At 36.3% G+C, this 14,599-nt stretch overlaps 2 protein-coding genes across 4 annotated transcripts in view; one reads left to right on the forward strand and one right to left on the reverse strand.

The window, feature by feature from the left end:
• The first annotated feature begins 1,639 nt into the window (after nt 1–1,639).
• ATP4B (ATPase H+/K+ transporting beta subunit) lies at nt 1,640–12,955 on the forward strand. The gene is made up of 7 exons (XM_019529624.1): nt 1,640–1,751; nt 2,922–3,050; nt 3,856–3,969; nt 5,073–5,272; nt 5,989–6,045; nt 6,964–7,053; nt 7,202–12,955. The coding sequence occupies exons 1-7, from the start codon at nt 1,640–1,642 to the stop codon at nt 7,361–7,363; spliced, it is 864 nt and encodes a 287-aa protein (XP_019385169.1). The 3' UTR covers nt 7,364–12,955.
• TFDP1 (transcription factor Dp-1) overlaps nt 12,291–14,599 on the reverse strand; it is an 86,980-nt gene continuing 84,671 nt past the window's right edge. For all 3 annotated transcript variants that reach the window (XM_019529621.1, XM_019529618.1, XM_019529619.1), the window contains exon 12: nt 12,291–13,509. In XM_019529621.1, the coding sequence (XP_019385166.1) occupies nt 13,362–13,509 (148 nt within the window). In that variant the 3' untranslated portion in view covers nt 12,291–13,361. The remainder of the gene's footprint in view (nt 13,510–14,599) is intronic.

The following is a 14,599-nucleotide window of genomic DNA, read 5'->3' on the forward strand; positions in this document are numbered from 1 at the left end:
ATGTGCTGTGGCTCCTTTAACCTTACAGGCTCCCCTGCACTCCCTCCTTGGTTGATTAGTGGAGGAGCCCTGCTTGTGGCTCGCTTCTGATCAGTGGGGAGGGAAAAACTGCAGTTTTAAATATGGCGCCATTTTTGCCTCCCGCCAATGATTGGCTGAGGGGCCCCGGACAGCTCTGCTGTTTGCTGCTGACTGGTGGGAAGGCAAAAATGGTGCCATGTTTAAGACAGCAATTTTAACTTCCCTGCTGATCAGGAGGGAGTGGCAGGGTCCTCTGCTAATCAGCAGTTTGGAGGGGGGAGATTTAGGGGAGAGGTGCATGCAGGGGAACATGCAAGATTAAAGGAGCCACCATGCATTCTACTTCCACTGTGAATTCAGTAGGTCCCTAGCAATTAGCCAGCCACTTTGCCAATAGAATTATGATTTTGGTATGTACTGGTCAATTCTATGCACAAGTGGCTACATGTGGTCATTTATGTAAACAGTTAAATAATTTACATGCACAGAGCTAATTGTGCAAATAGTTCTTTGTTAAATCAAGCACAGAAAATAATTCCTGGTGATTCCTTGTACAGAGAACATATTTCTTGGCTTTCGTCTGTTCATCCAGTGTTCTTACCTGATGTGTTCGATACATTGCCTAATAACATGCTACAAGTTACCATAACCTACTCCTATTTTCTGCGTATATGCAGTTCTACATTTACATAAAAAATACATAAATTAAACAAAAACATACCTGCCATAGAAAACAAGAACACTTAGGCTCTGATCCTACAGAGACTTTTGGGACCATAATTGGTTTATTACATGTGAGCAGTCCAACTGGAAAGTTACGCATACACATTTGCAGCAACAGAGCTCCAGGTTGTAAAGCAAAATAATCGAAAGTCAGGAATGCTAAAGTTAAGGTAAACCCACGGCATCTGAACCTACTTCCTTGTCCATGTGCACAACAAAACTGCCTTTTATCATAATCATGCTTTCCTGCTGGATCCATTCTTCATTCAGTTGTGGTGGTGAGAAAGAGGTAGAGATATAAAATGGATCAGATGCAGCCTTGTTACTTGAAATAGTGCACTAGAATACAGCCTCCAGTAGATAGTAGAGAAAAAATAATCTCAAATTTCCTTTCTGGTTGTGAAAATGGGCAAACTGAATATTGGATACTTCACCATATCTGCCATTATTTACTCCCTGTGGGCCCACAGGAAGAACTTGATCAGGTGGTTGTAGATTATTTAAAAAAACACCAGGGGAACAGTCTTTCTTAGCTATTATCAAGACAGATAAAGTTATCACACTGAATATATCACAAGCTCTGAAGGTGGTGAGCAAAATGCGTAACTGCAGATTGAGGTATTAAAAGAGAAAGTAGAAGGACATTTGATAGCAAGAAATTTTTCCTTGCCAGTCTGAACATAGTACATTGTCAATAATGACATAAAAGACAATATCTGAACTGGGTTGATAATTGCTTGTGGTTTCACTGATATTGGATGCAATCTGATTGACCTTCAGGGTAAAAAGGTATAAAAACCAAAGTATTTTTCTTGATCAGCCGTTTGGACATCAGTTTAATTTCTTGATTTCTAAGGGACTTTTTTGGGACGTGGGAGCAGATTTTTCTAAGAAAATGGCAACTTTTAATGAAAAAAAAACCTGCAGCCAACGGATGGAAGATTTCAGCCGTTTTATGTGGAATCCAGAAACAAAGCAGTTTATGGGAAGAACCTTGATTAAGTGGGGTATGTGTTTGTATTCATGTACAAAAACAAGAATCTTTTCTTTTTTGTGGTATTGTTAGAAAGCTGCATATTTTTAAATGACTGAAATAACATATAAACGTTGGATGTTTTATGGTTACCAGTTTTACAGATAACCAATTTTTATTACATAGTTATGATTCACCTTTGCAGGTCAGTGAAATATTTTGTTACAGCCCACGTTAATTTCCTGAAACGTTTCTGACTGTGGAGTTATAGAATGGAGAGATTTGGTATTTCAATGATGCTTCACAAATACAAGGGTTTTACTACCATAGTTAAAATATCTAAACAACTGTCAAGATAAAATGAATGGATTTAAAAATGAATTAAAACGAGGCAAGGAAAGACAATCACTGAAAAATGGAGTGAGCACAATGAACAGCAACCAGAAAAATTAAGGAGTTAGTAGAACTGATTTATGAGAAAAACTGAAAGGACTAAGGACTTGATCCTGCTCCCACTTCAGTCAATGGCAAAGAGTCCACTGGCTTCTATATCTAAAGCCCATGAATACAGCATGAAAAATGTACTCCCAGTATGTTTTTTAACTCTTCAGGACCAGGTCAGAAGAATGAGAAAATCATTTCTGGGCCAAATATCTGGAAATATATTTTTCCTCAATAAAATTATTTTTGAACTTCTGTTTGATTAGCACATTTGCCATTTTATCCCAGCACACTGATGTCCATTCATCCACCCAGAGCCAGGTCTTTTACTAATAATATGCAATATAATTATATGGTCTACAGTCAGAGGGGCCCAACTCTTACTAACTTTAAGATGACTTTCCATTCTTCTCACGTATTTTAATCTCTCCCTTACTCACTCCTTCTGTGAGATAACAGAATTTGACTGCAAGATAAAATTTGACACACTGTATTTCATCAGAAGGATTTTATTTTGAATTTTAATTTCAAATCAATTTGAAATTTTCATATTTTGCTATTGGCAAAGTGCCCAGTAACAATTGAGGCCATGTAGAAATAGGTAACTCATTCATTATTTTGCCACTGTACTTTCCTGTCTTTGGCTACAACAGTATTTACAAAGGTGGTTGTGGGGAATGACGGCAAAACAATGTTGCTGTGGAATGCCTATACATAGAATTCACTTTAACTATATATTCTAAAGCATACATTTCCTTTACAGTGTGGATCATTTTGTACTACATTGCCTTTTATGTGGTGATAACTGGGCTGTTTGCACTTTCCCTGTATTCCTTAATGAGGACAATAAATCCATATACACCGGACTATCAAGATCAATTAAAATCACCAGGTACAGTCCATTTCACATCATATGGCCAAACTATCAAAATCACATTGTTTTGTATAATAACACAGTAGTTTACTTAAACTGATTGGCACTGGAAGTATTCTCACAACTAATGGGGCAATGGGAGATGGAGATCGGTAGAATGGACTTGGGTAAAGCAAAAACATACTCCAACGGTAGTCCAAAAGTTGAACACAAATGAAAAGAAAATCCAAGGTTGAAAAATCTGCATTTACTTTTTACTTCTATGAACATTCTGGCTTCAACAATTAAAGTACCAGTGCCTGAGTATGCACATGAAAGCTGTGTATGGAAGGTATCCTCCACAGTCTGATTTCTGCCCTTTTATGTGCAGATAGGGTTACCCATCACTGCATTACGCCAACATCTTAGAATCCGCAAGGTCAGAAATTGAGTAAGTAAGGGTAGAAGTAGCTAGGTTAATATGGACATCCCTGCTTGTGTCCAGCATAGGTCTGCTCACAAACAAAAGACAGCTGGAAATCATACAAGAGAAAAATGGAACAGAGTGGGAAAAGGCAAAATGTGTTTAACACCTGGGAAAAACAGGTGTTCAACAATTTAATACCAAAATATCCAATCTAAGGCTTCTCCTAATTAAGCAAGGGAAAAGAAAACCCACCACTTTTAGCTACAGAACACTACTCCAAATTATATCCTCCCACCCCCAAACGATATGACTTGTTTGTAAGCAGTCAATTTTCCTCTCTTCATATCTAGCAAGTGAAAAGTTTGCTGGCAAACTAATCAGTGCATGGATGGTTTCCCTTTTCTTCCTTTCATAAAGGTGTGACATTACGTCCAGATGTTTATGTGGATGAAGATCTGGACATTTATTATAACATTAATGACACACACTCCTGGGGAAGACTTGTAACTGCTCTTCACACTTTTCTTTCAGGTGAGAAAAGAAAATATAGTTCATATTTATTCAAATATAACATTAAGGAAGCACCAGTCATGGCTGTCTTGTGAAGGCTGAATTGAATTTTTTACTTCAAGCAGAGATTCAACTTTGAGGGAGGGTGGGGGGCTTTGTATGAAAAATGCAGTATATCCTCCCAAAATTATAGAACATTTACTATATAGAAGTATATTGAGTATTATCTTTTTTGAAAATTAACAAGTAAACCTGTTGATTAATTTATTAATCAAGTTCATGGAAAATGTGCTGCTTAAAAAATAAAGACCCTTTTCAGATCACTTTTCATCAGAAATGGTCCTAAAAACAGTGGGTCAGATCCTAAAAAAGGACTTAGGCGGATTTTAGGCCCACAAATAAAAAAAAATGGAATCCAAAAAATCCCTACAAGCAACCATGTACCCCTGGAAGTACCTATACTCACTTCTTGTCCCCAAATCTTCCCAGGGCCTCCAGTTCCATCTTCTGCACGTGCTCAGATCTGCCCTGGTCTGAGCAGGTAGGCCCTCTTTAGATCCAGAATCTAGCTGGAGCAGCAATTATATCCCCAGACAGCTGATCTCCAGAGAGGCTCAAAACACTAATGGTTCTGGATTTTGCATTCCACCTTGGGGTAGAGATGTCTGTGATTATAGGCATAATTTGTTAGGTACCCAAGTCTTTTACTGGATTTAGCACAGAGTGAAACCATAAAGTGAACACCATGCCATGGTGTTTTAATAGGGGCATTCAAAGCTGTTTTGGTGATGTAACTGTATCATAGTAGTTAAATATTTGCATTTATTGTCAGTTGAACTGTTATTTTGTATTCCTGGCATTTATAATGCTTATTTTTAGAATAATTATAACATTCCTGGTATTAATTTTACCTTGAATTATTAATATATACAGTCAACCATAATTCCATTTGAAAGTAGGTTTATAAAAAATGTAACCTAACCTTCTAATACTATCTGACACCATTCTATCTATCAGAAACAAGAACTTGTAAAATGGTATCAGGAATTAGAATTTCCCAGTGAAATGTTTCAAGGACACAAAATTGGTAGAGAAATTAAGTTTTTTCCTTGTTGCATGTACAGCATACAATACAACTGCACAACATAAAAATATCAACTGCTCAAGTGAGACATACTTCTTCCAGAAATCATTCCTTGGTCCAAATAAAACAAAATTCTCCTGCAAGTTCACAGCAGATATGCTTGAAAACTGTTCAGGCCTGACAGATCCCAATTTTGGATTTCCAGAAGGAAAGCCATGCTTCATTATAAAAATGAACAGGGTAAGTACCAATCCAATATGCTGGAAAAAGCATGATTTGTTAGTATAGGATAAAGAAAGTTAATTTTTCTGGTCACCTGTGAAGAATTGTTTAATTTTGGGCTTCTGACTTACACTGTAAGTCATTAGCGATTGCTGCTACTTAGCAAGCTTCAAGGGCCAGCTTCCAGAAGTGGAAGCTTAGATGCCTGGCTTTGGCAGGTAAAGAACAGACTTTTTTCAGAAAGCTGCTGCATTCACCAGCAAGGCCTTTTTCAGGCCTCCTACCACCTCAAGGTTCAACAACGAGGAAAGCCTGTCTTACAGTCCCCACTGGAGATTACATCCTTCCTTGCTCACAGAGATACAGGTTCTGCTATTTTACATCTGCAAAGGGTTTGTCTATTTACATAGCCCAAGCCAGTGATGAGATGTTAGGTCATTGGAGGCAGCAAGTTATAGTAAGATGCATTAATAAGCTTCTGCTCACTGAAAAATACTGTGATGAACATACACAATTGAACCAGTTAGCCCCTGTGAAGTAACAGAATAGTGTTTCATATTGCCATATGATGTTTTATGGCAAGATTTTTTATGCTTACGTAAAAGTAAGCGACCTAAGTTTCATAATTCTTACTGAGTTTCAGATAAAGCAGCATGTTTATCTAAATTTAATGCTTTGTCAATTTTAAATAACAAGTAATTGAGCTGAACAACACGAACTTTTTGATATTTCAGATTATCAATTTTCTCCCTGGCAATGGCACTGCACCAAGGGTAAACTGCACAAATAAAGTAAGTCTCCAGAGCTTATATTTCAAAGTATCTAAGCAGTGCAGTTCTAATACATATAAATTGTGATTTCTCTATCTTTTAAGACAAATGACTGTTAACTTGATTTAAACAAAACATAGTGAATTTATAAGTCATTGCAATGTCTAATAGTTCCTTCAGTTGAGGTATTCTGAGCTATGCGTCTCTTTCTCCACCAAAAACAGTCAAAAAGGGAAAAATTTTGAAGTAATTTGGAAACTGTTCATATTGCAGATATTATAGTAGTGAAACTTATTTGTCTCAAATTTTTGCTGTTCCTGCCATTTTACCTCTTACCACATATACTTTTGACAATGGAAGCTTTTCAACTAAAATAACATCTAAAACCCAGGAACTCTGAGTTGACAGAGGTCTTTTCATATTTTAAAATTTTAATTACATGAAATTTGGTCATTTAAAAACTGCTTGTAAATATTTATTTTAAGGGAGTATACATATTAAATATCAGATATTAAAGCTCTTCATAAAGACTATTTCCCTTATGCATTTTGATAAAAGAATTAAATATATTGCTCTTTAAATATAATCACTGGCATCTGAGTTAGCATTCATTGAAATAAGTAAGGGAACTCACTACTCAAAGTAATTGTTATGGACTCCGATGGTGTAGGCAGAAATCCAGGCACTAGTTAAATTATTGTGATATTTGGGACTTAATCTTTACAACTAGATATCTACTGATTTATTAATGAGAGCTGAGACTATAGAATTAATTTAATTGAGGCATAAAATGTTAAGCATGTTCTTAAGTGCTGTGCTGACAAGCAGTGGACCACTGAACTGGGACTTCAGTGAATACTATATGGGTTTCAATATCAACAATATTCTAGGCCAAGTTTATCGTTATATTGTTAATAATCCTCTTTTCTTCAAAAACAGGATGATTCCAGCCCACTTGAAGTTCAATACTATCCAGTCAATGGTACCTTTAACCTTCACTACTTCCCTTATTATGGAAAGAAAGCACAGGTATAAATTTCTAAACTCATTTTTCCTTCAAGTTTTTCTGTAAAATTGTGTGAATTTAATAGAAATTAAATGTACAAGCTGTATTTCTAAATTGACAGCATTATTTTTTAAGAAAAGGTTATAAGACCTTCTTTTTCTTTCATCCTAGCCCACCTATACCAACCCTTTGGTAGCAGTGAAATTTCTCAACATTCCAAGGAATACAGAAGTTAACATAGTGTGCAGAGTTGTTGGAACTGGAATCATCTCAGATAATATTCATGACCCATTTGTAGGAAAAGTGGAATTCAGACTGAAAATAAAAGAGTAGACAACAATAACATTTATTGTACAAATGAAAATGTTTCTAAAAAGTGTGCTGTGAAGAGTGATTTAGGTGTCACTACATTGTCTTATATTTATTTTCTCTCAATGATTTTACACCAAAATCGCTCAGATTGCAGTTTAACAAAAGCCATTTTAAATGCCAGTACTGAAAGATCATCCACAGATCAAAAAGTCCACAGTATCATTTACAATGCATCAAGCAAGAAGGATTTTTCTTAATGACATACTATGTGGAACAAAACAGCTTACTCTTCCATGACAACCATATATTAGCGCAAACAGTTGTATAAAATGGCTTTCTTCTAAATGGAGCAGAAATGACTCATGAGAAACATGGACATAGTATCAAGAAGTCATTTTCAGTTACTTTTTTTAACCATAGAATAACCATTGTATATTTACTACATACTGGACACTGTAGAAACAGCTGAGGTATTAGAAAAAATAAAATGGCACAGCAGTTGAAGCACTGGTTTATATTTCATTACACATTGTTTTTTGCATAGCATACAATGTATAAATCAAAAAGTAGTATAATCTAACTGGATCATTAATTAATACATCATATTCTGCATGGTTTAGTCAACAGATTTGTTTTATTGTGTAACCTATCAAATATTAGAAAAAGAACCAACTTGAAAATTAGTTTATGTAATTTACATCATTATAATTACTGCAAGTTTTACAACTTCTATATGTGTACAGTTTAATAAAATAATCAAAGGTGAAATCTAATTATGCCTATGAAAGTTGGGCTAAACTGTTAAATTAGCACAACATGGCATCTCCATGGGCCAGTCCCCCAAAATAATCACTGAGTTTTGGCTGTCTGCAATAATTCAGGAAAACAGAGCCTATTATGAAAAAATCAAGTTCTGACATAAAATAGTATTAATATAGCTACAGCACAACAGTATAGCTTCTGTTCAAATGGGCTTGGGTAAAAACTAGGATGTTTTAAGTAGACAGTAAGTATTTTGGAGAGTACGTAATTCAGAAGATATTTTTGAATGCTTTCTTAATTGGAATCTGGAAAGACAAAGATCAACAGACTTCCACAGCAAGACCCAGTCAGCATGGCACCTGGAATGACTGACCTACAGGAAAAATCCTTAGAGGGGAAGCTATATCTCCCTCCATGACCAGCAAGAGACCCTCCTCACAAACCTGGAACTAAGGACTATTTGGATATCTCTAGTTTCAGGGAGAGAGAGAAAATTAATTAATTCTTACCTATACATTTCTTTCCCTAAATCTTTTGCATCTCAGTCTTAACATTGGGATATTTGTCTCTTTTTTAGGTGATTCAGTGAAGACCAACCTTTTATCTTTGCTGGGCATAGATTTCTCCTCTGACTCTTTCCCAAAATAGCATTTAAAACTATGAAAACAACAAAAAATTGTGAACCAAACTGCTCAAATGTTAGCCAGTACCATTTATACATAACTGTACCATTTGCCCATTGAGCTATTAGAAACAAGCATAAAAATCCTCCTGCTTCTCTTGTAGAAGATCCTGCTGGCTTCCTGCTGCAATTTTTATGTTTGAATCAGAAAGCCCTTTATCACAATTCCACATACTTGTAGGAAGACTGCTATTCATTTTTGCTATATGCTAGACTGCTTGTGCCCTCAAAGGCAATCCGAGCATAAAATGTCTCAAAGACTGGACCATTAGGATTGCGAAGAAAGGTCTTCAGTACATTGAAGAGAAAGCCATAGCACTAGAAGTGTCCATGTGTGGGTTTTATTAAACAGATTTTATGTTCACAGTACCACCGTCTGAAAATGCTACTTGATGTCGCTGTAAACAGCAACATTTGCCAAGATTCCCATACACAGTGCAATCGCTCTGCTAGTGATCTCTTGGATGCTGGAATGTATGGCTACTGGACAAATTATGCAATTCCCCTCTCCAATGATGTAATCAGCTGACATTGATGAGGTGACCGCAAGGTGTTTAGAAACATCAGTTTAGAAGCATTCGAGGACAGGCAGTACTTCTGAATGTAGCGGGACATTTTCTTCTGTCTAACAGAAATAGGAAGGAGCCATAGTTTCAGGGTAAGAGAGATCACTATATTGTCTACTCTGAACTCAGAAACCACCCATTTTAATGTACTGAGCCTGATAACTAGTGTTGGAAAAAGTGCATCTCTCAGTAAGGCATCTACATTCTTGATTGGAAGACAGCACAAAATGGAAAAATTAGCACGTTGTAATTTGTTCCATTAATCATATCACTGTTTGCTTAAATAATATATTATTTTTTATTTGAATTTGGCTGATGTTGACTTCCAGATATTAATTCTTGTTATACTTTTCTTCACTCGATTAGAGTCTGTTCTTATTCCAACTCCTGTGGAGATACCAGTTAAATCTTTTTCTCACAGTCTTCTTTCTGATAAGTTATAAATTCAGCTCTATCACTCCACAGCCTCTTTGCCAGATCTTTACGTAATTCTTGTGGCTCTCTTCAGCACCGTCTCCAAGTTTTCCAGCACCCATTCTCAGATATGGCCAGAGTACAGAAATATATACACAATAATACAGGAAGGTTAAAAAAAAAAAACCAAAAAAAACCCACCCCAAAACAAACAACCTCCCTGCTCATTACTGCCCCACTTAAGTATCTAAGATTGCACAAGCCATTTTTTGCTCAGCCTCGCATTGAGAATGTATGGTCATGCTTGTCCACCATGACCTTTTCCAGGATCACTTTCTAGCACACAAGTCCCAAATTTTATAGGTACTGCCTGTGTACCCTGTAGTTTCTAGATATATTATTTTACACTGAGCTGCAGCAATGCACATTTTATTTGAATGGCCCCAAATTAAAAACAATCCAGAGTACTTTGCCTTCATTATCATTTACCACTCTGCTAATCTGCATTATTTATAAGTTTCTTCTTTATTATCACCATTGATTTTATACTTACTTTGGAATATTTTCCATCAATGATCTGAAAGCAATTGCTGTGGAACCTCACTAAAACCACTCCCATTCAGTGATATGATGTTTTTTAAATGGTCATTTAGCCAGCTCTTAATCCATTTAACTTTGGCTTTGAGGTTTCTGTAGTACTGATGTTATTTTTAATTAGGAAATCATGCTGTACTGAATCAAACACCTTAAAATAGTCTAAGCATCTATAAAAGGTAAAAGGTTTTTATGTTCTTTTACTGCACCAACTTTAAAATATTACTAAAAATGTATACACAGTTGATCCAACAAATCACACACTCTCTCTACTCTAAACAGCCATATGATTTAAACACCCAACTCTTAATCTCCCCAGAGAAATTAGATCTTCCTACGCAAACCTATTTTCTATTAGAACTACTACTTTGATAAAAATTATATAATACATCTAATTCTTTTGAAGCCAACACTCTTTAAAAAAAAAAAAAAGTGAGGCCTGGCAGCCTAATGTCAGAGTTTGCTGGGTTGTTCTTTTTGAAAATATGTACAATGGTAGTCTTCCATTATTCTAGAATGTTGCTTGTGTTCCAAGATTTATTAAAAATTAAAACACAGAGAGCAAATATCTACTTAAATCAAACCTTTTAGGACTTGATTTAAAATTTTAGGATTTAATTTTGTTTTAAATCCCAAAGTAGATATTTAACGTCATCCTTAATTACTGAAGGAGTGGGAAAATACTTCAACTTCCTGATAGCCTTCTTCAAAAGGACTTTCAATTTTGCTGTACACTGGTATCCAAAAAGTGGGAGAGAAGGGAGGAAGAAAGTGTTTCTGAAACTTTTCAACAATCAGACCTTGCAACTGAATAGGACTGACATCATTGCTTTGGTATTTGCACTGATGGTACTGAGCTGTCACTTGGTACGTTGATAGTACCAAGGTTTATTACTAAGACCGCATGCAAAGCTAGCTGGGCTTGTGCTCCAGTTAGGTGAATTTAATCCATGCTTTTATGCTACCCTGCCTCTCCCCCAATATGCCAAAGAGGTCCATTATGAACAAGTGATTACTTGAACAGAGTAGTAATTGCAACTTGGCAAGTGGTTTAAAGAACTGATGGATATTCTTTGCTTTCCCCCTTTGTTTCTGGAGAGGAGCTGTACAGAGTAGTTTCCCTACCCCAGCTCTGTTTTGATTTCAGAAACAAATTCATGAAGATTAATCAGAAACAAGAAATCAAGGAAGGGGAGGCTTTTAGAACTCCCCCCGCCCCGTTTTTTCATACCCACTGCCAAAGACCAAGAGTGCCACGAAACTACTCCACAGTCTAAAAATCACTGATTTATATACCCTTACTTTTATCTCTTTGCTCTGAAACTTTGAGCCTTCCTTTTCTCTCTGCCCTAGCTTTCTCAAAGCCTCTCTTTCCTCTGTCCAACTGTAGATGATATGCTGGAACTTTATAATTCAGGGGAAGCTTGAAGATGAGCCAGAGAAATCTTTGGGCTGCCACTTACCTACTGATAGGCTCTGCAGATGCAGATGTGACTTCTGCTGAAGAACTAAAGGAAGGGAAGGAGCTGACTCAGCTGCTATGGAAAGATATTTTCTCACATCGACACCACAAAGAAATGCACCCATCTGTGGTGACATCTGGTTGATAACGCATTAACAAAAAAGTTCCTCTAGACCAGTGGTTCCCAATCTTTCTGATCCCATGCCCCACTTCCAGCAAGGGTCCAATTCTTCCAAAAGAATACATGTCGCTTACAACCCCACTTGTAAAGTGATGCAAACTCTATTGCTCTCAGGCCTCCAAAATCACCACTGAGACAATCCAGTAAGCCCCTGGATGAGCTGAAATGTTCTAAAGTAGAATAATCCTAAATTAGAAAAACACAGAGCTTGTTAAAAATGCCCATGCGCGTTTTATTAATAAAAACTAACAGTGCCAAGGTTAAACAAGTCAAACAATTAAAGTCTCTTTATATTCCATAAAATATTACAGAAAAGTTTATTTGTGTTTCAATAAAAAGACTACTGTCTTAGAATAGGCAGCTGACAGTATTTGTGCAGTTAATTGTTTTGTGAATAAATTTAAAAAGACTACCACCTGCCCTGAAATTCCTTTTATAAAAATGAACTATTAAAAATGATTGACAAATTTTGAGTTAAAAAACTTAAAACATTCTCTATATTTAATTTCAACTTTATAATAGATTACAGGAAGATGCTTATGAAACAAATACAAACATTTGTTTCGGTACATGTCTTTATACGATAGACTTATAAGTATGTAAACAACTATATAATAAGAAGTTTCCAAAGTCTGCCTGTAAGAAATCAGGCAAAATTTACCATAAGCAATAAATCATTCCAAACCTTCAAGACATTTTATACAGCTGCACCAGCTGGCAGTAAACATTTGCCAAAAACTCTGTAGTTTTATGTTTCAACATACAGTGAAAACAATATATAAAACCGATGGAATCACAATGTTTATATATAATTTAAGGGAAAGTAAGTTCACAACATTTCTGGAATTTAACATGTAAAAAAGTAGGACGTATCTCTTTTGTTTGTTTCTTTGGACACTGCATGATTAACAAAAACCACTACTACGTTAGCTTGCTATCCCTCAAAAAGTGGTATAATCAAAATACACTCCAAAGAAATGGCCATTCAGTGTATTCATTTTCCACAGAAGGACAGCATTTTATTTTTCGTTGATGTGTCTACATTTTCTTTAGCAAACTTAGCAAAAAACATTTGGGGCAAAATGCATTTTCCTTCAAGTAAAAAAACTAAAGAGTAAATAAAGGCTCTGCATTAACACACTGGTATCAAAACACACATCCACACCACATTTAAAAATATCCTACATAAAACAATCCTTGTTTGCTTATTGGAGGTGCAATTTCTAAACTCAGAAATGCTTACCAATATTTTCCTTGAGGGATGGGGCAAAATAATTTGAGTGTTCTCTCCCTAGAACAATTTATTTCCTGAAGCTTGCTGAATTTTAACAAAAAATAAAGTCTACAAGCAAAGGGGATCAGTCATCGTCATCATTTTCATTAAAGTCATCATCATCATCGTCATCATCTCCAACATAAGAGACAGGCGTTTCAACTCTGGAGCCACTGTACTGTGATCCATTGGAACTTGTAGCTAACATCCCATCTCCACCGTTGGAAAAGTCACTGAAACAAGGAAAAATGAAATTAATATTTATCATTTTTAATACATTTATTCAGCTATTATTTGCATGCGAGGTAGAACACTAAAATTCAGTGAAACTTCAAACATTCCATGGAAAGAAAGTCACGCTTTCATCAAGCGTTCTCCACCTATTTTTGTCATTGCTGCTATACTAATTTATTACCATTTATCACATTTTTAGACATGGGAAAGAAAGACAAGTCAAACATCTGGATACTGCAAGAGTTCAGAAGGGTTGACATTTTCCTGTAAGGTTACTTCAACGCATTGAAAATTTTTTAAAACAAAACAAGCAAACACAAAACCTTCACTGGCTTTGGAAAAATGGTCCAACAAACAACCAACTGAGACTTAACAAAGACAAGTGCAGAGTCCTGTACTTGGGACAGTATAACTGCACATAAAAATACAGACTAGGGAATAATTGGACTGGCTGAAGTACTGCAGAGAAGGACTTGGGGATTACAGTGGACCACAACCTGAATGTGAGCCAACAAGGTGCTCTTGATGCAAAAAAGCCAACAGCATCCTAGGCTGAATTAACAGGAGTGTGTCATTTGCAATCAAGTGAGGGATTTAGCACTGGTAAAGCCACATCTGGAATACCATATCCAGTTTTGGGCCCCACACTTCCAAGAAAGACGTGGACAGTTTGGAAAGGGCAACAAAAATGATTAGGTACCTCTGAGACAAGATTTCTAAGGTAAGGCTGAAAGAACTAGGGTTATTTAGCTTGAAGAAGACTGAGGGAGGATTTGATAATAGTCTTTAAATACCTGAAGAATAAATATAGAAAGGAAGGAGATGGATTTTTCTCTGGGTTGTAGGGGACAGGACTAGGAGCAATGTCCTCAAGCTGCAGCAATGGAAATTTAGGCTGGAGATCAGAATGAACTCTCTATGAGAGCAGTTAGGTACTGGAACAGGCCCCCTAGAGAAGTTCTGGAATCTCCTTACTTGGAAACTTAAAAAAAAAAACAGTTTAGATGCCTGGCTGAGAGGTTTAGTTAGGGATGATCCCGCCTTCAGCAAGGGACTGGAATAGACCACGTGACCTCCTAACGGCTGCTG

The sequence above is a fragment of the Crocodylus porosus genome, unplaced genomic scaffold (genome assembly GCF_001723895.1).
Source record: "Crocodylus porosus isolate Cpor-Errol unplaced genomic scaffold, CroPor_comp1, whole genome shotgun sequence".
NCBI classification, from domain to species: Eukaryota; Metazoa; Chordata; order Crocodylia; family Crocodylidae; genus Crocodylus; species Crocodylus porosus.